The sequence below is a fragment of the Schistocerca cancellata genome, chromosome 11 (assembly GCF_023864275.1).
Source record: "Schistocerca cancellata isolate TAMUIC-IGC-003103 chromosome 11, iqSchCanc2.1, whole genome shotgun sequence".
Lineage (NCBI taxonomy): Eukaryota > Metazoa > Arthropoda > Insecta > Orthoptera > Acrididae > Schistocerca > Schistocerca cancellata.
Window position 1 is genome coordinate 146687574 of NC_064636.1, and position 27887 is coordinate 146715460.

A 27887-nucleotide genomic window follows, 5' to 3' on the forward strand; every position below is an offset into this window, starting at 1 on the left:
CAGCGTGACTTAAATTACTACCACAAGTCCCGTGTGAGCGCAGAACAACAGACGTCTCCGATACCGTAACACTGCTCCCAGCAGCCTCTGTCTGTGGTGCACTGCACGTTTCGAGCCGCCGTTCACTGCACTGACAGTGTTTGTGGAGAGAACCGTCAACCTAATGTAGCAAAACTGGGATTCAGCTGAAGAGCCAACATACATCCATTGATAAATGCTCGAATCCTCACAGTCCAGTGCTCACTGCAGTCATAATTGACAACGCTGTTGGGTCAGCACGTAAACACAAAGGCGTGGTCTGCTGCTGAGCTCTCATCTTCCACAATGTACGATGAATGGTGTGCTCAGAAACATTTATGCATGCGCCAGCATTCTGCTCTTTTGGCATAGATTCCGTGTATCACTATCTATCCTACTTTATAGAGCAGACAAGCCTCCGAACTGCACTTCTGTGAAGAGTTGTCGATATCCGACCATTTAGCACCTAGTCGTAGTTTCACTGTCCTCCTACATCTACATCTACATGATTACTCTGCAATTCACACTTAAGTGCTCGGCAGAGGGTTCATCGAACCACAATCGTACTATCTCCCTACCATTCCACTCCCGAACAGCGCGCAGGAAAAACAAACACCTAAACCTTTCTGTTCGAGCTCTGATTTCTCTTATTTTATTTTTGTGATCATTCCTACCTATGTAGGTTGGGCTCTACAAAATATTTTCGCATTCGGAAGAGAAAGTTGGTGACTGAAATTTCGTAAATAGATCTCACCGCGACGAAAAACGTCTTTGCTTTGATTTCCATCCCAACTCATGTATCATATCTGCCACACTCTCTCCCCTATTACGTGATAACACAAAACGAGTTTTCCTTTTTTTCACCCTTTCGATGTCCCCCGTCAATCCCACCTGGTAAGGATCCCACACCGCGCAGCAATATTCTAACAGAGGGCGAACGAGTGTAGTGTAAGCTGTCTCTTTAGTGGACTTGTTGCATCTTCCAAGTGTCCTGCCAATGAAACGCAACCTTTGGCTCGCCTTCCCCACAATGTTATCTATGTGGTCTTTCCAACTGAAGTTGTTCGTAATTTTAACACCCAGGTACTAAGTTGAATTGACAGCCTTGAGAATTGTACTATTTATCGAGTAATTGAATTCCAACGGATTTCTTTTGGAACTCGTGTGGATCACCTCACACGTTTCGTTATTTAGTGTCAACTGCCACTTGCCATACCATGCAGCAATCTTTTCTAAATCGCTTTGCAACTGATACTGGTCTTTGGATGACCTTACTAGACGGTAAATTACAGCATCATCTCCGAACAACCAAAGAGAACTGCTCAGATTGTCACCCAGGTCATTTATATAAGATCAGGAACAGCAGAGGTCCCAGGACGCTTCCCTGGGGAACACCTGATACCATTTCAGTTTTACTCGACGATTTGCCGTCTATTACTACGAACTGCGACCTTCCTGACAGGAAATCACGAATCCAGTCGCACAACTGAGACGATACCCCGTAGGCCCGCAGCTCGATTAGAAGTCGTTTGTGAGGAACGGTGTCAAAAGCTTTCCGGAAATCTAGAAATACGGAATCAACCTGAGATCCCCTGTCGATAGCGGCCATTACTTCGTGCAAATAAAGAGCTAGCTGCGTAGCACAAGAACGACGTTTCCTGAAACCGTGCCAATTACGTATCAATAGATTGTTCCCTTCGAGGTGATTCATAATGTTTGAATACAGTATATGCTCCAAAACCCTATTGCAAACCGACGTCAATGGTATAGGTCTGTAGTTCGATGGATTACTCCTACTACCGTTCTTAAACACTGGGGCGACCTGCGCAATTTTCCAATCTGTAGGTACAGATCTATCGGTGAGCGAGCGGTTGTATATGATTGCTAAGTAGGGAGCTATTGTATCAGTGTAATCTGAAAGGAACCTAATCGGTATACAGTCTGGACCTGAAGACTTACCTGAAGAATTGTCGGTATCTGACCATTTAGCACCTAGTTGTAGTTTCACTGTCCTCCTACCTCTTTCTGTAGATGCTCATGACAGTAGCACAGGAACATTCAACCAGGTTTGCCATTTTGGATGTTTTCGTTCAGAGGCTCTACATAATAATAACCTGCTCTTTGTCAAAATCACTTATCTCAATGGATTTCTCCACTTGCAGCCAATATCTTGACTAGTATGATCCCGTGTCCGTGTCTAGTCTGCGTATATACTTTAGTTACCGTGACACGTGCCCACAACGCCGACAGGCAGCAACCGACATTGTGGTGGGCAGTGGTCATTATAGTTTGCGTTATCAGTGTATACACGAATAATTTGGCGGAAAGGGTGGGCAGCAATCTGTTGTTGTTTGCTGATGATGCTGTGGTGTCTAAGTTGAGTGACCGTTGGAGAGTACCAGATGACTTAGAAAAAATTTCTAGTTGGTGTGATGAATGGCAGCTAGGTGTAAATATAGGAAAATGTAATTTAATACAGATGAGCAGGAAAAACAAACATGTAATGTATCTGTACCAGATAGGGTTGATAGAAGCATACAGAAGATCCAACGGAGAGCAGCGCGCTTCGTTAGGGGATCATTTAGCAATCGCGAAAGCATTACGGAGATGATAGATAAACTCCAGTGGAAGACTTTGCAGGAGAGACGCTCAGTAGCTCGGTACGGGCTTTTGTTGAAGTTTTGAGAACATACCTTCACCGAGGAATCAAGCAGTATATTGCTCCCTCCTACGTATGTCTCGCGAAGAGACTGTGAGGATAAAATCAGAGAGATTAGAGCCCACACAGAAGCATCCTGACACTCCTTCTTTCCACGAACAATACGAGACTGGAATAGAAGGGAGAACCGATAGAGGTACTCGAGGTACCCTCCCCCCCCCCCCCCCACACATACACACACAGAGGGAGGGAGGGGGGGGGTTGAGTGCGTGCATGTGTCCACACATATGATTGTATGATTGTCTTTGCAAAGGAGGTGGTGCCCCGGTTTTTAACATTTCCTGGCTGTTGTTTTCATGTAACACTTTACACTGAGGTGCCAAAAGTCATCAATTTCTGACACGATTATGACCGCACGACGGGAATTATTACACTTGGAATGCACAATGGTAGTTGAGTGCTCTACTGATTTCCAAAATTGAATGCCCCTCTCCATTTTGGAAATCATTAGAGAACTCAGGATTCCAGGATCTACAGTGTTTGTCTGAGAGTATGAATTTCCAGGCATTACCTCCATTAACAGACAACACAATGGCTGGAAGCCTTCACTTAATGACTCAGAGCAGTGGGGTTTTGTGTAGTTGTCAGTGCTAACAGACAAGCAGCACTGCACGAAATAACCACAGAAATCAATGCGGGATGTACGATGAATGTATCCGTTAGGGCAGTGTCGCAAAAATTGGTTTTAGTGGACTATGGCAGCACACGACCCACGTGAGTGCCTTCGCTGACAGCAAGAGATCGCCTGCAGTGCTTCTCCTGGGCTCGTGACCGTATCGATTGAACCTGGGATGACTGGAAATCTGTGGCCTGCTCGGATGTGTCCCGATTTCAGTAGTTGAGAGCTGACGGTTGGGTTCGAGTGTCGTGCAGAGGCAAAGTTAGTTCTCTTTGCTGATGATACAAGTATAGTAATCACACCTGACAAACAAGAATTAACTGATGAAATTGTCAATACTGTCTTTCAGAAAATTACTAAGTGGTTCCTTGTAAACGGACTCTCACTGAATTTTGATAAGACACAGTACATACAGTTCTGTACAGTGAATGGTATGACGCCATTAATAAATATAGACCTTAATCAAAAGCATGTAGCTAAGGTAGAATATTCCAAATTTTTAGGTGTGTCCATTGATGAGAGATTAAATTGGAAGAAACACATTGATGATCTGCTGAAACGTTTGAGTTCAGCTACTTATGCAATAAGGGTCATTGCAAATTTTCGTGATAAACATCTTAGTAAATTAGCTTACTACGCCTATTTTCACTTGTTGCTTTCATATGGCATCATATTTTGGGGTAATTCATCACTGAGGAATAAAGTATTTATTGCACAAAAGCGTGTAATCAGAATAATAGCTGGAGTCCACCCAAGATCATCCTGCAGACATTTATTTAAGGATCTAGGGATATTCACAGTAGCTTCTCAGTATATATACTCTCTTATGAAATTTGTTATTAACAACCAAACCCAATTCAAAAGTAATAGCAGTGTGCATAACTACAATACTAGGAGAAAGGATGATCTTCACTATTCAAGATAAATCTAACTTTGGCACAGAAAGGGGTGAATTATACTGGCACTAAAGTCTTTGGTCACTTACCAAATAGTATCAAAAGTCTGACAGATAACCAACAAGTATTTAAGAAGAAATTAAAAGAATTTCTGAATGACAACTCCTTCTACTCCATAGAGGAATTTTTAGATATAAATTAAGAAAAAAATATTAAAAATAATAAAAAAACACAAAAAAATAAAAAGTTGATATATTAACTTAAGTATGTTGTTAAATTAACTTAATTATGTCATGTATTGGAAAATTTGACTCGTTCCACATCATTACGAAATATCGTATTCATGATCCATGGAACTAGTATTAATCTAATCTAATCTAATCTAATCTACTCCGTCAACAAGGCACTGTGCACTGTGCAATGGTGGTGGCTCCAGTGTGGGAATGAGCTGTGTCCTCTGGTCCAACTGAACCATCATTGGTTATGTTCCTCTACATGGAGACCATTGAAGCCGTTCGTGTACTTCATGTTCCCAATCAGTAATGGAAGATTTATGGATGACAGTCCACAGTGTCATCAAGTCACAATTGGTTTGCAGAACATGCAGGATAATTCGAGTGAATGATTTCTCCATCCAGATCACCTGACAAGAATCCCATATATTTATGGGACTTCATCAAGACGTAGGTTTGTGCATAAAATCCCACAATGGCAACACTTTTGCAATTCTGGGCAGCTATAGAGGCCGCACGGGTCAATATATCTGCGGGGACCTCCAACGACTTATTGAGGCAATGCACTATACTGTGCAAAAGGTGCTCCGAGACAATATCAGGAGGTATCCCGTGATTTTTGTCATCTCAGTCTATACTACGTGATAACAAGGGAACCTCCCCATCGCACCCCCCTAAGATTTAGTTGTAAGTTGGCACAGTGGATAGGCCTTGAAAAACTGAACACAGATCAATCGAGAAAACAGGAAGAAGTTGTGTGAAACTATGAAAAAAATAAGTAAAATATACAAAGTGAGTAGTACATGTGAAGATAGGCAACATCAAGGACAAGGCGAATCAACCAGCGCCGTGGTCCCGTGGTTAGCGAGAGTAGCTACGGAATGAGAGGTCCCAGGTTCAAGTCTTCCATCGAGTGAAAAGTTTAATTTTTTATTTTCAGTTTATGTGACAAACTCTTTTGTTTTCATCACTTTTTTGGGAGTAATTATCACATCCACAAGAAAACCTAAATCGGGCAAGGTAGAAGAATCTTTTTACCCATTCGCTAAGTGTACAAGTTAGGTGGGCCGACAACATATTCCTGTCATGTGACGCACATGCTGTCACCAGTGTCGTATAGAATATATCAGACGTGTTGTCCTGGGGAGGAATCGGTTGACCTATGACCTTGCGATCAAATGTTTTCGGTTCCCATTGGAGAGGCACGTCCTTTCGTCTACTAATCGCACGGTTATGCGGTGCGGTCGCAAAACACAGACACTTAAACTTATTACAGTGAACAGAGATGTCAGTGAACAGAGACGTCAATGAACGAATGGACAGACCATAACTTTGCAAAAATAAAGAAAGTAAAATTTTCAGTGGAGGGAAGATTTGAACCAGGGACTTTTCGTTCCGCAACTCTCGCGCTAACCACGGGACCACGGCGCTCCGTGACTCTTGATTGTCCTTGATGTTGCCTATCTTCGAATGGACTACTCAGTTTGTATATTTTATTCATTTTTTTTATAGTTCCGCACAACTTCTTCCTGTTTTCTCGATTGATCTGTGTTCAGTTTTTCAAGGCCTATGCACTGTGCCAACTTATAACTAAATCTGAGGGGGGTGCGATGGGGAGGTTCCCTTGTAAGCTCAGAAAACAGTATCATCTGTACATATACCGCAGAGGTTAAAATCTGCAACATAACACTATGTGATCAAAAGTATCTGGACACCTGGCTGAAAATGCCTTACAAGTTCATGGTGCCCTCTGTGGGTAATGCTGGAATTCCATATGCTCTAGGCCCACCCTTAGCCTAGATGAGAGCTTCCACTCTCGCAGGCATATGTTCAGTCAGGTGCTGGAAGGTTTTTTGAGGAATGGCAGCCCATTCTTCACGGAGTGCTGCACTGAGGAGAGAGGCCTGGCACGAAGTCGGCTTTCCGAAACATCCCAAACGTGTTCTATAAGATTCAGGTCATGACTCCATTGCAGGCCAGTCCAACACAGGGATGTTACGGTTGTGTAACCACTTCACCACAGGCTGTGCATATGAGCAGGTGCTAGATTGTGTTCAAAGATGGCAATCGCCGTCCCCAAATTGCTCTTCAGCAGTGGGAAGCGAGAAGGTGCTTAAAACGTCAAGGTAGGCCTGAATTGTGACAGTGTCACGTAAAACAAGAAGGGTTGCGAGCCCCCTCCATGAAAAATACGACCACACCATAACACCACCGTCTCCGAATTTTACTGTCAGCACTACACACGATGGCAGATGACAACCGTCGGGCATTCGCCATACCCGCATCCTGCCATCAGATCGCCACATTGTGTACCGTGATTTGTCACTCCACACATTTTTTCACTGTTTAATCGTCCAATGTTTACGCTCCTTACACCGAGCGAGGCTTCGTTTGGCATTCACCAGCGTGATGTGATATCCAAATTTTCCCACCTCCTGCCTAACTGTCATAGTACTGGATCCTGATGCAGTTTGGAATTCCTGTGTGACAATCTGCGTAGATGTCTGCCTGTTACACATTACAACCCTCTTGAACTGTCGGCGATCTCTTGTCAGTCAACACACGAGATTGGCCTGTATGCTTTTGTGATGTAAGTGTCCCTTCAAGTTTCCACTTCACTGTTACGTCAGAAACAGTGGACCTAGGGATGTTTAGGATTGTGGAACTCTCGCGTACAGACATATGACACAAGTGACACTCAATCACCTGACCACGTTCGAAGTCCGTTAGTTCTGCAGAGCACCCCATTCTGCTCTCTCCTGATGCCTATTCCACTGAGGTCGCTGATATGGAGTACCTGGCAGTAGGTGGCACCACAAAGCACCTAATATGACGAACATATGTTTTTGTGGGTGTCCAGATACTTTTGATCACATAGTGTACGAACAGTAGTCTTAACTGAGATTTACGTTCCAAGTGTAGATACTCTGATGATTTAGGGAAGCAGAGCTTGATGATGTAGTCTTTTCACATGTTTTTGAATATCTGGTGATTTACAATTTTCTACTTTACGTCTGCTTGCAAGATATTAAGAACTTTTGCAAAGGAATTTAAAACTTCTTTCCAAACCTCCATTGGGAGTATCCATGCACGTCGGTCCTCGTCAGGCTGCTGAAAATGTAGATAATTAGATAATTTGTAGGTGGACTGTGTGGTAGTACAATCTTAACTTTTGTTCGAATTTGTTCATATTGAAAATTCTTTGGCATGTCTGTAGGTGACTGAGCAACACGATCTATCGGCCTACTGACGTACTGAGCAAAACGTGAAGCTGGTGGTTTCCTGTTCCGTCACAGCTGGGGTTGCCGTTAATTAAAGGGGCATCCGAGTCGACTCTGGGGCACGATGGAAGCGGGTCTGCCATCTGCAGCGCAGGTGAGTACTCTCATTTGCTGGGGTGAGATTGTACGTGAGAGCCCTCCTTCAGAGTGAGAGTGAGTGATAATACTGGGGCAATATATGCGGTCAGTTCAGAAAATTCCATAACTTTGTCCACTTACCTCTTACTTATTGTGCACGGTCTCCTTCAAAATGTTCTCCTCCACGATCGGTACACTGCTACCAACTCCGTTTCGACTTGCAGAAGCAGTCTCGGTACACCTCTTGCTAGATTGCGTGAAGCGCCGCCTGCGAATTTTCTTTTATCTCGACTACCGTTGCAAATATTCGTCCTTTCAACGAAGTTTTCAACTTTGGAAGTAAAAAGAAGTCTGCTGAGGCCAGGTCTGGAGATTATGGGCAGCACAGTGATTTTGTTTTTTGTGCAATACGAAACGAATCTGCGGATGCGTTATCGTGATGCGAGACCCACATTTCAGGCTGTTTCCTTCTCACATTTGCTCGCAGGCGTCGCATCACGTCCTGATAGTACCGTCGATTAACAGTTTGTCCCTGCGACACAAGTTCGTGATGAATTTTTTAATTGTTCAGAGTCAAAGAAAACTATCAGCATGTCTTTGACATTTGACTTATTCTAACGAGCTTTTTTTGGTCTCGGATAACCTTTCCCAAACCGTTGTGAAGATTGAACCTTTGTCTCAACATCATAACCGTAGAACCGTGTCTAATCACCAGTTAGGATTCTCTTAAGGAATGTCACATTCTCATTTGTGCGATCCAGAAGCTCTTCACATATAGAGAAGCGAAGGTCTTTCTGGTCTCGACTCTCGAGCCGTGGTACGAACTCGGCGACAACAGGACGCATTCCGAGATGCTGTGTCAGGATTTTGTGGCGTGATCCAACGGAAATGCTTCTGCAATCTCTCGGACAGTCAGTCTTTGATTGCCTCGCACAATTTCGTTGACGTTCCAGACACGTACTAGGGTCATCTTTAGCTTCCACCCGGTTATATTTAAACCGTGTGAACCATTCGTAACACCGAGTACGTCTACAGCACTTATCCCCGTAGGCTTCCTGCGTGATTTGGTTTGACTGTGTAAAGGTTTTCTTGAGTTTCACACAAAATTTAATGCAGGCATGTTGCTTCTCTAACTCTGCCATCTCAAAATTCGCAAACCGTGCAACACAACGTTCTACTGAATAAGGCACTCAACAATAAGTAACACACATACAACAATGAAACTTGTGGCAGTTACACATTAAACACAGGGGTGACAACCGCATTTCGTTCCAGCCCGCCATTGGCTCGAAATTACGAGTGTTGTACAATTTTTGAACAGACCTCGTAACTTTAACTCTGGTATGTATAAAGATAATATTCAAATTAACCCCATTTCAGAAAATGAGTGGCTTGACTCCCAAAATTTGAGGAAAATACGGGCACTGTAATTAGCGATGTGCGTATTAATGTTGTATTAGTGGAAGAATTAAATGCTGTGTTGAAGTCTGCCAAAACCCTAAAATAACCAGGAGTAGACAATCTCAGTGTGGAATTATTTAAATATTAAACTATTAAATTTTCTAAATACTGTCATGTACTAGAAGACGGGCAAACTGCAGTTGTTATCCCATTATTTAAAGCCATCTTACACAACAGAACTGTTGCATACAAGTCTGCACCAGCACCCAAACTGTTTGACTCTGAAGCCACCAGCCTTTCCGTTAGCTCTCTTACACGGTACACCTAATGTGTAAGTCTGCACCGACATCCTAAAGGTGCATATTTGTAGCTGCAGCCTTGTTTACGTCACTGAGTGTGAAAGTATTTTTGTAAAGCTCCTGTTCACCCATATTAAAACTTCTGAGAGGTCTAGGTTTGTATTAGGTTGGTGCATAAGTCTGTAGCATTTTTCCATGAGTTAAATAAACTCAACAGATACACACAACAGAGGCTTTAATCACCAGTAATACATTCGCCTTCACTGTTTGCATTAGTCTGCCAACACTGTGGTAACTTTTTGATTCCACAACTGTAGAAATAGTGTGGTTTTGAGGTGAACAACTCAGTGAGCCATGTTCGGAGTGCATTTTCATCTGGAAAGGAAGTTCATTGAAGGTTGTTCAGTAGAGAGTAGAAAAGGTGGAAAATCTGAAGTTGCAAGAACAAGTGAATAAGGTCGGTCCAGAATACTTCCCAACCTAACTCTTGTATAGTGCTTTTATTCACACTAGCAGAATGTGAGCATGTGTTATCCTGGTTGTTGTTTTGGATTGCATCTCAAGACATCTCACTTGTTGACAGCAAATGTCAACATTGCTGGTTACACCTCAGGGAAGGAATTCGTAGTACACCTCACCATCTTTATCCCTCCAGAGGATAACTTTATCTCCTGTGGTTGTGTGCAGGTCTCTGTACAGGGAGTTCTGCATTGTTTGCCCTCAACATTTCCTTTCTTTTTCTTATGTTGGCATGTTCTTGTTGTGGTCTTCTGTCCAGAGACTTGTTTGATGCAGTTCTCCATGCTACTCTATCCTGTGCAAGCTTCTTCATTTCCAAGTAACTACTGCAACCTACATCCCTCCGAATCTGCTTAGTGTATTCATTTATTGGTCTCCTTCAATGATCTTTACCCTCCATTTTGCCCCCTAAAACTAAATTTGTGATCCGTTGATGCTTCAGAGCATGTCCTACCAACTGATCCCTTCTTCTAGTCAAGTTGTGCCACAAATTCCTCTTCTCCCCAATCCTATTCAATACCTCCTCATTAGTTATGTGATCTACCCATCTAATCTTCAGCATTCTTCTGTAGCACCACATTTCGAAAGCTTATATTCTCTTCTTGTGTAAACTATTTATTGTCCATTATTCACCTCCATTCATGGCTACACTCCATACAAATACTCTCAGAAACGACTTCCTGACACTTAAATCTATACTCGATGTTAACAAACTTCTCTTCTTCAGAAACGCCTTCCTTCCCATTGCCAGTCTACATTTTATATCTTCTCTACTTCGATCATCATCAGTTGTTTTGCTCACCAAATTGCAAAACTCACCTACTTTGTCTCATTTCCTAATCTAATTCCCTCAGCATCACCTGATTTAATTATACTACATTCCATTATCCTCGTTTTTTTATATCCTCCTTTCAAGACACTGTCCATTCCATTCAACAGCTCTTCGAGGTACTTTGCTGTCTCCGACAGAATTATATTGTCTTCGGCAAACTTCAGAGATTTTATGTCTTCTCCATGGATTTTAATTCCTACTCCAAATTTTTATTTTGTTTCCTTTACTGCTTGCTCAATATACAGATTGAATAACACCAGGGATAGGCTACATCCCTGTCTCACTCCCTTCCCAACCACTGCTTTCCTTTCATGCCCCTTCACCTCTTACAACTGCCATCTCGTTTGTATACAAATTGTAAATAACCTTTCGCTCCCTGTATTTTACCCCTGCCATCTTGAGAATTTGAAAGAGAGTATTCCAATCACTGTTGTCAAAAGCTTTCTCAAGTCTATAAATGCAAGAAACATAGGTTTGCCTGTCCGTACTCTATCTTCTAAGATGATTCGTAGGGTCAGTATTGCCTCACATGTTCCAACATTTCTGCGGAATCTAAATGGATGTTCCCCATGGTCAGCTTCTACCAGTTTTTCCATTCACCTGCAAAGAGTTCGTGTTAGTACCTTGCAGCCGTGGATTACTAAACTGATGGTTCAGTAATTTTCACACCTGTCAACACCTGCTTTCTTTGGTATTGGAATTATTGTATTCTTCTTCAAGTCTGAGGGTATTTCGCCTGTCTCTTATATCTTGCTCACCAGACCAGAGTTTTGTCATGACTGTCTCTCCTAAGGCTATCAGTAGTTCTAATGGAATATTGTCTACTCCCAGGGACTTGTTTCGACTTAGGTCTTTTAGTGCCCTGTCAAATTTTTCACGCATATCTCCCATTTCATCTTCATCTACATCCTCTTTCATTTCCATAATATTGTCCTCAAGTACATCACCCTTGCATAGACCCCCTATATACTCCTTCCACCTTTCTGCTTTCCCTTCTTGGCATAGAACTGGGTTTCCATCTGAGCTCTTGATATCCATACAAGTGGTTCTCTTTTCTCCAAAGGTCTCTTTAATTTTCCTGTAGGCAGTATCTATCTTACTCCTAGTGATATATGCCTCTATTATATCCTTACATTTGACTTCTAGCCATCCCTGCTTAGCCATTTTTCACTTCCTGTCGATCTCATTTTTGAGATGTTTGTATTCCTTTTAGCCTGCTTCATTTACTGCATTTTTATGTTTTCTCCTTTCATCAATTAAAGTTAATATCTCTTCTGTTACCCAAGGATTTCTACTAGCCCTTGTCTTTTTACGTACTTGATTCTCAACTGCCTTTAATATTTCATCTCTCAAAGCTTCCCGTTCTCTTTCTACTGAATTTGTTTCCCCTATTCTTGCAAACCTTCCCTAATGCTCTCTTTGAAACTCTCTACAACCTCTGCTTCTTTCATTTTATCCAGGTACTATCTCCTTAAATTCCCAACTTTTTGCAGTTTCTTCAGTTTTAATCTACAGTTCATAACTGACAGATTGTGGTCAGAGTCCACATCTGCCCCAGGAAATGTCTTATAATTTAAAACCTTGTTGCTAAATCTCTGTCTTGCCATTATATAGTCTATCTGAAACCTTCCATTGTCTCCAGGCCTCTTCCACATATACAACCTTCTTTTATGATTCATAAACCAAGTGTTAGCTTTGATTAAGTTATGCTCTGTGCAAAATTCTACCAGGCGGCTTCCTCTTTCATTCCTTAACCTCATTCCATTTTCACCTACTACTTACTAATTTTCTTTCTGAACATCATTAACAGTCAGCAGTTTGGTTTTCAAACGGGAGTTTCAATAGATAACGCAATTTTCTCATTCACAAATGATGTTCTAGAGTCTATAAACAGAAAGAGGCTGCCAATTGGTGTCCTATGCGACCTATCAAAGGTGTTCGACTGTGTAGATCACCAGATACTCCTCAAGAAGGCCTGTCATTATGGAATTACAGGACCTGTAGGAAACTGGTTAAAATCGTACCTAGAAAATAGGAAGCAGAAGATTATTCTAGATGTTTCAGATAGTGTATCACAATATATAGTGGACTCTGAGTGGGGAATTGTGCAGCAGGGAGTGCCACAGGGATCAGTGCTTGGGCCCTTGCTGTTCCTCATATATGTTAATGATCTGCCTTTATCCATCAATAAGCAGTGTAAATTTACAATGTTCGCTGATGATACGAGCATTGTGGTGGATAATGTGTCAACTACTGACTTAGAATCTGAGGTCAATGATATCCTTAAAGAAGTTCTGGGTTGGTTTAGTATTAACTCCCTTTCAATAAACCTGAAAAAAAAAACCCAATTTTATCCAGTTCCAGACAACCCACAAAAACCCAAAAGAAATAGTTATCACACAGAATGATCAGATGATAAAGCAAGTGTACTTATCAAAATTCCTAGGCGTATACGTGGACAGTAGGCTGAACTGGGAACATCACGTTCTACAAACACTAAAACGGCTGATGTCGGCAACATATGCTTTACGAATTTTGTCACGCTTCAATGACATTACCATCTCAAAGTCAGCTTACTTTGGCTATTTTCATTCAGTCATGTGTTATGGCATCATCTTCTGGGGCAATACACCTGCCGCAAAGAAAATCCTCACAGCACAAAAAAGAACAATAAGAATCATTTGTGGTGTACCCCCACGAACCTCGTGTCGAAATCTTTTTAAACGACTTGAAATACTGACAGCAACATCTCAGTACATATATTCACTGATGTGCTTCGTAATAAATAACCCCACTCTGTATGAAACGAATTGCCTACATCATGAACATAACACCAGAAGAAAAGAGGATTTCCACTGTGAGTTAAAGAACTTGACACTTATTCAGAAAGGGGTAAAGTACGCTGGAACGAAAATTTTCAATTCCCTACCCAACAGCATCAAAAGTTTAAGGAGTAGTACATCAGTATTTAAACGTAGCTTGAAAAATTATTTACTTGAGACCTCACTTTATTCACTAGAGGAATTCTTTCAGAGAAATAAGTAAAACCCAGATTGGAAAGATGATTTTAAATTTTTTGACACTGTTCACTGTTAAACTAATGTAATAATGCCCTAATGTAAAAATTCCTGTTTTTCTCATTTCCATTTTTGGGTCACTTTTAAACCCAAAGTGGGAAGTTTTGATTACTGTTGAAGGTTAAAATAGATGAAATAATGCCCTATATATGAAACTGCTATCTTCACATTTATATTGACTAGTTTTTAAGCTAATAAGTATGACTTTTGTGCACTGTTATTAATACTATAACAATGTCTTTATTCTATGTATTTTATTATGTACATTGACACGTTCCACATCTGAGTGACTTGCTCACATGTACAGATCTATGGAACAAGTATATAAATAAATAAATAAATAAATAAATATCGAATTCCCGTCCCCCATGACTACTAAATTTTCATCTCCCTGCACTATCTGAATAGTTACTTTTATCTCATCATACATTTCATCAATGTCTTCGTCGTCTGTGGAGCTAGTAACTTGTACTACTGTAGTAAGTGTGGGCTTCGTGACTATCTTGGCGTTTGTGGTAGCTTACCCATGCTCTCTCCTCTTTTTTATTTTAATTTTTATTCATTATTAAACCTATTCCTGCATTACCCCTATTTGATTTTGTTTTTATAACCCTGTATTCACCTGACGAGGAGTCTTGTTCCTCCTGCCACAGAACTTCACTAATTCCCACTATATCTAACTTAAACCTATCCATTTCCCTTTTTAAATTTTCTAACGTACCTGCCCGATTAAGGGACCTGACATTCTGTGCTCCGCATCGTAGAACGCCAGTTTTGTTTCTCCTGATAACGACATCCTCTTGAGTAGTCCAGCCCGGAGATCTGAATGGGGGACTATTTTACCTCCGGAATATTTTACCCAAGAGGATGTCGTCATCATTTAACCATACAGTTAAGGTGCATGCCCTCGGGAAAAATTATGGGTGTAGTTTCCCCGTGCTTTCAGCTGTTAGCAGTACCAGCACAGCAAAGCCATATCAGTCAATCATCCAGACTGTTGCCCCTGCAACCACTGAAAAGCCTGCTGCCCCTCTTCAGGAACCACACGTTTGTCTGGCCTCTCAACAGATACCCCTCCGTCGTGGTTGCACATACAGTACGGCTATCTATATTGCCGAGGCACGCAAGCCTCCCTACCAATAGCAAAGTCCACGGTTCGTGTTTGCTTAGAGACACAATTTCTCATTACCAGTAACAATACGGGACAAGAAGGTTGGTGTTGTTCACAAGCCAATTGATGACAAGCAAGAAGAGATGCACATCCGGCCACCCTCTGATTTTTGTTATTTTGGATTATAGTATATGTGGTACCTGTATGGCTGGTCCCGGCGGAGGTTCGAGTCCTCCCTCGGGCATGGGTGTGTGTGTTTGTCCTTAGGATAATTTAGGTTAAGTAGTGTGTAAGCTTAGGGACTGATGACCTTAGCAGTTAAGTCCCATAAGATATCACACACATTTTATTGTGGTATCTTTACACCCAATTTTTGAACCTTCCCCATTGCATGCAAATGTCGTATGATGGTGGAATGATTACTCTTCATCACACCTGACAGTTCTCGAGTACTTTGATGTGGATCATTGCAGATTAATGTGTTTAAACGATCTTCTCAAACTCCAAAGGTGAAACAGGATAATGTATCAGAAGTGATCTGATTTCACCACTTGGCACACCATTTTCTAGCATCCGCAGCTCAATTCACTATCTGTAAATGATAAAATAGCAGTAAGTGAACTGAAAAAGCAACAGTGAACTACAAATAAGAAATAGCAACTGGAGTGCCAACATGCAAAACAAAAACACTATGAACATATGCACCAATTTAATATTTATTAACTGTTGTGAAAAGTACAGACGTCCGTCAAAGGTTTGGTGTTGTGCCGATCACCGACAAAGTTAGGGAAGCCCCTCTCTGCTGGTATGGCCACGTCACGAGAAAGCAAGACAACTCCGTCGCAAAACCAGCGCTCCACATCAACCCGGGAGGAACAAGACCACAAGGAAGACCGGCAAAGAGATGGACTGACAACTTCAATGCACGTTTTTGGTCAGAAGATGTCAACGACAGGGAGAAATGGAGGAGATGTAGCAAAACAGCAGACCCCACAAGTCAGGATTAATGCTTGGGAAGAGAGAGAGAGAATTATGGACTAAGATGTTCATTTTATATCATGCTGGTACAAGCAAATGATTATCTCTGTTTATGTTTCACAGCCTTTTAGACACAGAGAGCACAGTTATTTATGTTGCATTTGCCGTGACAGTGTCGGCTTAGTCATTAGGAGAAGGGCAGAATGACAACGTAATGTCAGGAGATTGAATTGTGTTTGACTCTGACTGGAGAGAAGGGGCGAAGGCAGGGACTTATACTCATTGTTAATTAAGAAACTGAGGCTGGAACATCCACAGTTATCTGGAAACTTCATCAGAGTGAATACACCTTATTTTGACAAGCTGGTGTCGATCGCATATGACGGGATTTGAGCATGTGACGCAGCACTGAGGGAAGCTGTTTAACATAGTGCAACTTCAAAGATTCGAAATGGCTTTCACAGTCATCACTGGTTACGTCTGACACAACTGCCCTGACTCTTACGGATGTTCTCTCAACAGTATCTCGATCTGCTGAAATACACTGAAGAGCCAAAGAAACTGGTACTCCTGCCTAATATCGTGTAGTGCCCTCGCAAGTATGCAGAAGTGCTGCAACACGATGTGGCATCGACTTGACTAAAGTGTGAAGTAGTGCTGGAGGGATTTGACACCATAAATCCTGCAGGTTTGTCCATAAATCTGTGAGAGTACAAGGGGGGTGGAGATCTCTTCTGAACAGCACATTGCAAGGCATCCCAGATATGCTCAATAATGTTTATGTCTGGGGAGTTTGGTGGCCAGCGGAATTATTCCTGGAGGCACTCTGTGGCATTTCTGGACATGGTGGGTGTCTCATTGTTCTGCTGGAATTGTCCAGGTCCATCGAAATGCATAATGGACACAAATGGATGCAGGTGATCAGACAGGATGCTTACGTACGTGTCACCTGTTAGAGATGTAGCTAGACGCATCAGGGATCCCCATATCCGTCCAGCTACACACACTCCACACCATTACAGAGCTTCCACCAGCTCAAACAGTTCCCTGCTGACATGCAAGGTCCACGGATTCATCAGGTTGTCTCCATACACATCCGTACAGATCCATCCGCTCGATACAATTTGAAATGAGACTTGTCCAACGAGGGAACACGTTTCCAGTCATCAACAGTCCAATGTCGGTGTTGCGGGGCTCAGCCAAGGCATAACGCTTTGTCTCGTGCAGTCATTGAGGGTACACGAGTGGGCCTTTGGCTCCGGAAGCTACCATATGGATGATGTTTCTTTGAATGGTTTGCAAACTTCTTGATGGCCCTGCATTGAAATCTGCAGCAATTTGTAGAAGGGTTGCACTTCTGTCATGTTGAATGATTCTCTTCACTTGTCATTGGTCCCATTCTTGCAGGATCTTTTTCTGGCCACGACAATGTAGGAGATTTGACGTTTTACTGGATTCCTGATGTTTACGGTACACTCGTGAAATGGTCATACGGCAAAATCCTCACTTCGTCGCTACCTCGGAGATGCTGTGTCCCATCGCTCGTGCGTCGACTTTAACACCACATTCTACCTCACTTGCCCATTGTAGGAACAGTAACTGATCTAACAACTGCGTCAGAGACTTGTTGTATTATATTGGTGTTGGCAACTGCAGCGCCGTATTCTGCCTGTTCACATCACTCTGTATTTGAGTGCCTGCACCAGTTTCTTTGGCACTTCACCGTAATATGAGAATATTAATAGTGTAATACGAAACATAACAATCGTATAATCGAGGTGATACTTACACATACCGAAACTAAACATATATGCACATTTACATAAAACATACAGACTCAGAATTAAACATTTGTAGACGTATCTGATTATGGTACAGCGTATCTAATGTGTCATATATAGATTTCTTTCCATGCAGTATGGCTCAACTTTCTTTGTTGCAGTCCATTTCTAAAATAAGAAGCTATCATTAGATTGCAGCTTTTCTCAGTGGCAACACAAAAATGACATTTTTAGTTGTTTTATTACAGTATTTATAAGAAATTTGCCATATAAAAATGTATGTAACATCTTGCACAATAGCCAAAAGTGTCCTCAATAGCTCACGCCCATCTACTACCACAATAACATGCCGAAAGCCTGCTTGATTCTGCAGTGCATGTACAGACCCATGGAAGAATAGAATGGTTCGTATTTCTCCTCTGTGGATGAACCATCTGCTAAAATCACAACTTCACCTATTCTGCCAATAGGTGGCAGGCCATCTACACCTTACTCGTACGTGTTAGGCATGTCGTGTAATACCAGCTTAAGAGAGGGGACTACAGGATGTGTGACAGCTATTGAGCTATTAGTCTCTTAAGCTATGGATACAAGAATATGCAAAACTAACAAGTAGACTAAAGATACTCTCAGGCATGTTTTGTAACAGAGCGGGTTTTGTATGGAAAGATCTCACTTAGTGTTTTTCCAATGTGCCACATTGTTGAAATACACAAGAGAATGCAATATCACTTGTAAATAACACTTATTAACTATGAGAAAGTTAATGCAGTTGAATTATGGGAAATTTTTGAAAAGAGTGGTATACCTCAGCAACTCATAAGTGTAATTCAACATACGTACATACACAAGTAAATGAAAGTACAAAAAGGAAGTCTGTTTTCAAAAACCATCTCTCAAGGAGTGAGACAATAGCGTCATTTGTCATCCACATTATTTGATAGGTAAATACAAGACAAAAGAGGTGGCAGGATAAAGTAGTACACCATTATAAGCTTAATAATAATGTTTATAAATATACTCATGTTTCCAGATGATCAGATAATTTTAGGAGACTCATAAGATAAATTAGAGAGAGCAGTTTTAGACATTGCCAATGATTATAATATGTCAGTCTCTCAACATAAATCTGAAATAATAGCATTCCACAATAAGGAATACCTGACGATAAACAGCTAGAACAAATAAATAGTTTTAAATACCTAGGATGTGAGATCTCATATATTATGTTGAATGATCGAGAATTCATTTGCAAAAATTTTAACAGTCGGCAGCTACTTTAAATCGCACTCTCCTCAAGAAATTCAGGAAAGATATAGTACAAAAAGTTTATAGTGTGATGGCAGCACTAGTTCCAGGGTAGGTATCAGAGTAGGACTCCAACCACCAGTCAATGGAAGAAGTTCGGAGCAACGACTAACTGGTCACAAACTCGTAGATCCGAAAAAGGACCACGAAATTAGAAATGAATAGTGCATCAGAAGCATACTTCACGAAGTAGAGAAGTACAAAAAGAAATGGTGCGAACACATTCGAAGGACGTCTGACGAACGAATAGCTAGCGTAATATTCGAGTATATACCTCGGGGCAAAAGAAATGTTAGAATATCGACAATATTGAGAGGAGGATAGATTGCTACTCACCGTAAAGGTGACGTGTCCAGTTGCAGACGGGCACAACGAAAAGACTGTTACACATTATAGTTTTGCCCGAAGCCTTTCTCAGCAGAAAAAAACGATCACACGATCGAGCACACCTCATGTACACGAGACCGCTACCACCTGTCGGCTCCGATCGGAATGTGGCTGTCACGTGAACAGCTTTCTGGAGTGGGGCGGGGAAGGAGGTGGGACGGCAGAGTACAGGTCGGGCGACAGAAGAGCGCCGTTTGGGGGCAATAGAGTCTGCCAGGAGCAGGTCCGTGAGCTAGGGGAATGAGGCGCGGAAGAGGAAAGGAGAGGAGGAGGGAGGGGGACAGGATGGGCAGTTACGTCTGCAGAGGGCGGCACACGAAGAGGGTGGGGAACGTGAAAACGGAAGAGGCGGTGGGACGAGGCGGCCGAAACTGTCGGGTGGAGGGTACAGTACATTACGTCGAAGGGGGCTAAATTCGGGAACACAGAATTTGTTGTAAGAATAACTCCCATCTGCACAGTTCAGAAAAACTAGTGGTGCAGGGGAGGATCCAGATGGCACAGCTTTTGGAGCAGTCGTAGCAATCGAGTGTGTTACGTTCGGCTGCGTGTTGTGCTGCAGGGCGGGCCACAGTTTGGCAGTAGCCGTTCGTCCTGTGCAATGATTTCAGCAGAGCTGGTGTGACAGGTGCTGCTTTCACAGGTGGCCCAGCCCCCGTCTGTGTAGGATAAGCCTGTGACAGGACTGGAGTAGGAATTGCTGGGCGGGCGGATAGGGCAAGTCGTGCACCCGGGTCTTCCACAGCGACACAATGCCTGTGGCGAGGGTTCGGGATTGGGAGTGGCACGGGGATGGGCTAGGATGTTGTGGAGATTGGGTGACAACGTAACACCGCTTTAGGAAGGGTCGGGAAGGATTTCGGGTAGGATGTCCCTCATTTCACATCACGACGGTAGGTAATCGGAGATCTGGTGAATGGTGTGATTCGGTGGTTTCAGCCTGGGGTGATTCCTGGGGGTGGTGGGAGGATTGGGTGTGTGAGGGGAAATGGCACAGGAGGTCCGTCTGTAGACTAGGTTTAGGGCGTATTGCCCGTCTGCGAAGGCCTCGGTGAGACCCTCGGCGTACTGGGAAAGGGAGTTCGTGTCACTGCAGATGTGCCTTCCCCTGGGTGCGAGACTGTACGGGAGGGCTACTTTGGTGTGGGAAGGGATGGCACGTATCAAAATACAGATACCGTAGATAGTTTGCGTGTTAAATGTGGACAGAAGGGTGGATGGAGCCGTCAGTGTGTTGGTGGTTAATGTCCAGAAAGGTAGCACACTCGGTTGAGGGGAACCGAGTGAAGTGGATGGGACAGAAGGTGCTGAGATTGTGACGGAATGAAGATAGTGTGTCTTTGCCCTGTCCAAATTGTGAAGATATTATGAACGAACCTGAACCAGACCGAGGGTTAGCGGTTTTGGGAGGGTAGAAAGGTCTCCTCTAGATGGCCCGTAAATAGGTTGGTATAGGAGGGTGCCATGCGGGTGCTCGTGGCTGTCCTATGGATTTGTTTGTATACCTTCCCTTCAAAGGAGAAAAAGTTAATTAGGTGAGTGGGGAATGAGGTAATGGGTTTGGAGTCTGCAGAATGTTGGGAAAGGTAGTGTTCAATTGTGGCAAGACCAGAAGATGAGAGTTGTCAGTGCATAGAGAAGTGGCGTCAACTGTAACGAGTAGGAGTGCAGGTGGTAAAGTGGTGGGAGTCGCTCAGAGTAGAAATATCTCTGTATTAAGCTTCGGATGCGCAGAACGGATTTTGTGTTGGCAACATTCGTAACGAGCCTGGTCACATGGTCCCGGATGCCGTGGTTTTGTCTGTAAAGTGCCTTGTACATTGAGAATGTCATTAGTAGGCTCGGAATCATATGCACTGAAAAGTATGAATATATGTATGCATCTATGCATTAAAAATCTGATAATTATGCTCTAAAAACTTTAAAATATGTATAATAAATAAAATTCATTATCTCAACTTTCTCACATCTTTTAATCCTCTTAAAGTAATCTGATTATACAATTATTCTTAAAATATTAATTAACAAAGTTAATATTTATTACTGTCTGTTTGTCTCTTTCTCTTAGTCTATTTTAGCATCAGCTGCTTTTATTGCAATAAACAGTTAAATATTTTTCACAGTTTTCTGGAAGAAATGATTTCCTTCTGTCACTTAAAATGTTTTTATACGAAGAGAAAGATCTCTCTACATCACAGGAAGTCACAGGACAGTACCGAAAAGAGGCTATGTCACTTACAGAATAAACATTAAGCTGTTCTTCACATTCTCCTTGTAACACCTTATTCACATCCCAAAGAAATATTCCTTGCTTCAGTTTTCTCAATTCTGTTGCGAAGACACTTTCCTATTCCTCCTGGTATGTCTCCGACGACAGCTGTTTCGTAGACCTCAAGGGCAAAAAATAGAAGCATTGCTTTTTCTTCCATACATGTGATTGTGGCTGGGAGTTTACTGAAATAGGTCCAAACAAACGCTAATTTACTCTGCAGACTCTCCTCATTGCAAGCACTAATTGCAGCTGGGATACATGCTGCTTCTTTCTGTCCATCACCCTTTTCACGTCTTCTAAATGCTCACTGTGATACAGAGCTGCTTCTATCCGTGTTCCCCACCTTGTGGTGATCGGCTGTGGGTCTAAACGAATACCTGGCATCATTTCAGTAAATAATTTTACTCTTGATGGCGCCTTCACAAACACTTTTTTCACGGAGGAAAGTAAGGCATTTACTTCTGGAAAATACGCTTGAATTTCTTCAGCCAGTCGGTGAAGAGCATGTGCAAAACAAGTTATGTGAACTGCCTTGGGATAAAATACCTGCAAAGCTTTAGCAGCCTTAATCATATATGCTGCTGCATCTGTAACTATCTCCAGCAGTTTCTCCTCGTTTTCTTTAGCGTGCCACATAACGCGTAATGCATCACGAACAACCCTAGCAATAGTAGAATGGTTTGTTTTTTCCAGTACTCTGGAGACAATGAGATGAGGTGTTCCTGGTTCAGATTCCGCCATTTTTCCAACGACAACGTTGGCAATATATCTCCCACATGAGTTAGTCATTTCATCTACTGATAACCACATGTTTGAATCCCCAATATCATCACTGATCTCTTGTATGACCTGAAAAGAATTATTTTATTGAAAATTTGTAAAGAACAGCCATGGTAATATGGGTCTCACTTTGGGGGGGGGGGGGGGGGAAACACAAGTGTAAAATAGGGGGGGGGGGGGGGGGAGATAAGTATAACAAAAAATATTAAAAATGTTTCTTGACCGTAAACTCATTGACACTACAGGCCATACGAAATTTTATGTTTCGATTTTAATATATTTTTGTGTAATAGATTTAAAATTCTTAAAAAAAAAAAACCTGAAAAGTTTTAATGAAACTGAAATGGAGGGTGGGGGATATGGGGGGTAGCTGACATGCAAACAAATTTCGTAAGATAAATGTTTAAATTTACCTCTTCATAAACTTTTCCAAGATAATTTTTCCTTGTTGATTCATCATGAACTTTTTGTTTGGTATATTTTTCGAGGGACCCTCCAAATTCTACATTATTTAATTTATTGAAGGGGATGTTGGCTGAAACGAAAGCTTTGCAGAGATCTTTCGAAAAATTATCATTGCCATTGTTTCCTTTTTTGCTTGCATAGAATGCAAAAATAAAGTGAGTTTATTTTCATTAAGTAAAAAACTAACTCGAAAATCACATTGATTTTTAACTTTGAGAAAGCAAAAATAGAACTTACATGCTTCCCACACACTTGGCGTAATACTACATTTCCATCTGTTTTTAGAGTAGGTTTTCCATCAATCCACTGTCGAAGTAAATAAGCTTTACTGTTCTTCTCCTTTGGCATTGTGGTAATATGGTCTCCTCCTGCACACCCTTCAGAAATCATGAAGAACAGCACACTAGTTACCGATTTATAGGTAGCTGACAATGGAACTTTTTCATTCTTGGAAATGTCATTGTTGCTGCCAGTGACTTCGTTTGTTACACAATACAAACCATACTGACTTTTACGACGCGATGGCGGACCGAACTTTAAAGGTTTGCTGCATGATTGTTGATCGCTATTCAGTTTTGTTAAGCTGTCGAGAGACATATTTTTATAGTACCGGAACCACTCATTGCTGATTACCCGCCGCCATGCACCGTATGGTGGATTGCGGAGTATATATGTAGATATGATTGCTATGTTCGCCTCATTTTTAGGTGCCTTTTTATGGATTTGTAAATATGACAGAGAAGTAATTCTACACAAACAGAGCAGTAAAAGAGAAATTTGCTCAGGTCTTACTCTTCTTCTTAAACTATTGTGGTGAAATACGTGCATTTCAAGAATCATTGCTGCAAAAGTAAAATATATGGATAAATATGCAAAAGTTATTTGTCTATGCAATAACCCTGTACACATGCATTTATATGCACTATCATACAAATATTCAAAAATCCTAGCTCTAGTCATTGCATAGCTACTATAAACATATTCTCTTCGTAGGTGCTTTGAAGAGAAAAATGAAGAGGCATTTTAATTTTTTTTGCGACAAGTCTCACATCCCAGATGCGTTCGTATTTTGATACCTGGGACAGCCACCACTATCTCCGATTTTTATATATATCATTTTCCTGAGTCTATTGTAGTAAATTTTAGCTGTCACAGGCATTGCAAAGTGGCTTAATAGCAAGCCAGTGCCTTTGAAACTGTCTCAAAAACTACTGAATTTGCCCCACATTAGCGATTATACCAACTGCTTCTTTGTTGTTTCTTTGCCAGGTTTTGTTTGTCTATTTTCCTCTTTCCTGTAGGCAACAGCTCAATTTTCCTTAATGGGAACACTCTCAAATATTTATTTAGCGCATTTAATGTACCTTCTCCAATTATATTACAGACTAAATAGAACAAAAAAAGTCCAGTCACTGGTTAAATGTACTATAAAGCCAGATGTATGCCAAATATTAAAAACATATATGAATATATGGGACATTTCACTCTCCTCTCCCTCTCGGCTGCCCCGCCCCCCTTTTCAGTCAACTCACTTAAGATTGCATGAACTTACGATACAATTGTCTCGATGACATTTATTTTAGCTCCTCATTGCCATGTGAGCTCCTAATTGTCATGTGGTGAGGCATGGGCCATGTAACAGCATGCAGGGACGTGGACGGTGTCACACACGAAGGAGTTTGATGGCATATTATGTACTAGTAATTTATGCCTGTTAATCAAGTGGTAAAGACAGTGTGTGTGTGTGTGTGTGTGTGTGTGTGTGTGTGTGTGTGTGTGTCTGATCTTTGTTCCTATTATTATCTTCACATTCAGTCTGTTGATTTGGTATTGATGTACTTGCAGAGCAGAATGTATAACTGAGGTGTGAGGATGCCAGTATTGCGAAAAATATAAAAAAAGGAAGTGTTCTGTACCACACTTTTGCACATAATGTGGTCAGATAAATACCACAATTTCACTCAGTACAGTGTACCATATTTTCCAACTTTCATATACTTCACAGATCTTCATTTCACATTGCTATTAGTATATATTGAACTTCCTTTTTACGTATAAGTTCTCTCTCTCTTTCTCTCTCTCTTATTCTAACTCTCTCACTCTCACACACTCCTATCCAATCTAGAGTTCATGAACATTTTTTACATTTTTCAATAATACACAAAACAGATTTTTTTTTGTGGACACTTAGAAGATCCAAGAAGTCCACTAAAGGGACAGCTTACACTACACTCGTTCGTCCTTTGTTAGAATATTGCTGCGCGGTGTGGATCCCTACCAGGTGGGACTGACGGAGGACATCGAAAGGGTGCAGAAAAGGGCAGCTCATTTTGTATTATCACGTAATAGGGGAGAGAGTGTGGCAGATATGATACGTGAGTTGGGATGGAAGTCATTAAAGCAAAGACGTTTTTCGTCGCGGCGAGATCTATTTATGAAATTTCAGTCACCAACTTTCTCTTCCGAATGCGGAAATATTTTGTTGAGCCCAGCCTACATAGGTAGGAATGATCATCAAAATAAAATAAGAGAAATCAGAGCTCGAACAGAAAGGTTTAGGTGTTTGTTTTTCCCACGCGCTGTTCGGGAGTGGAATGGTAGGGAGATAGTATGATTGTGGTTTGATGAACCCTCTGCCAAGCACTTAAATGTGAATTGCAGAGTAATCATGTAGATGTAGATATGGAGGCGTGCCAACACCTTGCACTGGGAAAGGAGGGCTAACTTATAAAAAAAATGTGAATATATTGGGATGTTCTGATTGAAATACCTTTGAAAGTGCCAGGTAAGTCAAAAGCTGGTGCGCTTCTTTTACCTCGATAACTGTACTTCGGACATATTTGTCTTTTTTTGTGCTGCGATAGGAGCAATTTTTATTCTGATTCCCAACTTCTGCTCTACCATAATTTTGACATTTGACTGCCATAGCTTGGCAACCAATGTAGATTTTTGTTGACTCGGGCAATGACTGATCCGCTATAGTTATTTTTTATTGTCTCTCAAACAATGTTTCTTATATAGTGGCAGTGAATAATCTTTAACAAAACAATAGAATGACATTAATTATGTGTACTTTTGTACCTTGTTACAAAAATTTGAACTGAGTCATAAAAGTTAAAAACATAGAAATAGTGCACATAAAAAATATGTTTTTTGTTTATGTTGAAGCCAGATTTTGGAAAGTGAAATTTCAGATTTTATCATATTAATGCATTTTTTTATTTGATTCACTTTAGACTGTGTCCACTTATTCAGTTCACATATGCATGAGTTTTGTGTGTTACATGTATAAGAAGAAGGATCTTAGAAATTGTTAAAACTTACCTTAGAAGACCGAGGCCAGATACACCAGTGGACCAAATTCGAACCATCAACCTCACTCCAGTCCAGAGTTATTAAAATGTGGTAGATTATGTAAAATTTGAACAGTGTGCATACAAATGGTGTCATTAGCTGATCATTAATTTCAGCCCAATTAAAATCTTTTGTGAAAGGAATTAATCAACTCGCACAATTTGTTTGGGTGCCAGCTCAGGTTTGTTGTTCAAACCTTGCTTAATATACTGTAACATAACTACAAACAGTGGAAAATCCAGTATGGAATGTAAAAATAGTATGAAAACAAAAGTTGCTACTCACTGTATAGTGGAGGTGCTGAGTCACAGATAGCACAACAGAAAGACTGTCACAGATAAAGCTTTCAGCCAGTAAGGCCTTTGTCAAAAATACACACACACACACACACACACACACACACACACACACACACACACACACACACACATTTGTAGTCTCAGGCAACTGAGGCCACGCTGCGAGCAGCAGCACCAGTGCATGATGGGCGTGGCGATTGGGTGCAGATAGGAGGGAGCCGAGGCAGGTAGGGGAGGGGGAGGGGTAGTATAGTATGGTATGGTGGGTGGTGGACAGTAAGTGCCACAGGTTACACAGACAGCAGGGGATAGGTGGGGGGGGGGAGAAGTGGAAAAGGGGAGAAATAAAAAGACTTGGTGTGATGGTGGAATGACGGCTGTGTAGTGTTAGAATGGGAACAGGGAAGGGGCTGGATGGGTGAGGACAGTGACTAACAAAGGTTGAAGCCAGAAAGTTCCCACCTGTGCAGTTCAGAAAAACTGGTGTTGGTGGTAAGGGTCCATATGGCACAGGCTGTGAAGCAGTCATTGAGATGAAGAATGTCATATTTGGCAGTGTGCTCAGCAACATCAGGGCCCACTTGTTTCTTTCCACAGTTGACTGTGGCCATTCATGCAGACAGACAGCGTGTTGGTTGTTATGCCCACATAGAATGCAGCACAGTGGTTGCGGCTTATTTTGTAGGCCATATGACTGGTTTCACACTGCCTCTGATGGGATAGGGGATGTTAGTGACCGGACTGGAGTAGGTGGTGGTAGTAGGATGTACTGGACAGGTCTTGCATCTAGGTCTATTACAGGGGTCTGAGCCACGAGGTAAGGGATCGGGAGCAGGGGTCGTGTAAGGACGGACGAGTATATTGTGCAGGTTCGGTGGACGGCAGAATACCACAGTAGGAGGGGCGGGAAGGATAGTGGGCAGTACATTTCTCATTTCAGGGCAAGATGGGAGGTAGCAGAACCCTGGCGGAGAAGGTAATAGAGTTGCTCCAGTTCTGGGGTGATACTGAGTTACGAGGGGAATGCTCCTCTGTGGTCGGACTGTGGGACTTTGGGAGGTGGTTTGGAGACTGGAAAGACAAGGCACGGGAGATTTGTTTTTGTACAAGGACGGGAGGATAATTATGGTCAGTGAAGGCTTCAGTGAGACCCTCGGTATATTTCGAGAGGGTCTGCTCG

The 27887-nt window shown here is 41.9% G+C and overlaps 1 protein-coding gene across 6 annotated transcripts in view; it reads left to right on the plus strand.

Moving 5' to 3' along the window:
• LOC126108467 (zinc finger protein 879-like) overlaps window positions 1–27887 on the plus strand; it is a 223442-nt gene that overhangs the window by 30338 nt on the left and 165217 nt on the right. For 4 of the 6 annotated variants that reach the window (XM_049913711.1, XM_049913710.1, XM_049913714.1 and 1 more), the window contains one exon: window positions 7703–7860. The exons of the other annotated variants lie outside the window; for them this stretch is intronic. In XM_049913711.1, the coding sequence (XP_049769668.1) occupies window positions 7831–7860 (30 nt within the window). In that variant the 5' untranslated portion in view covers window positions 7703–7830. The remainder of the gene's footprint in view (window positions 1–7702; window positions 7861–27887) is intronic. 6 annotated transcript variants of the gene reach the window in all.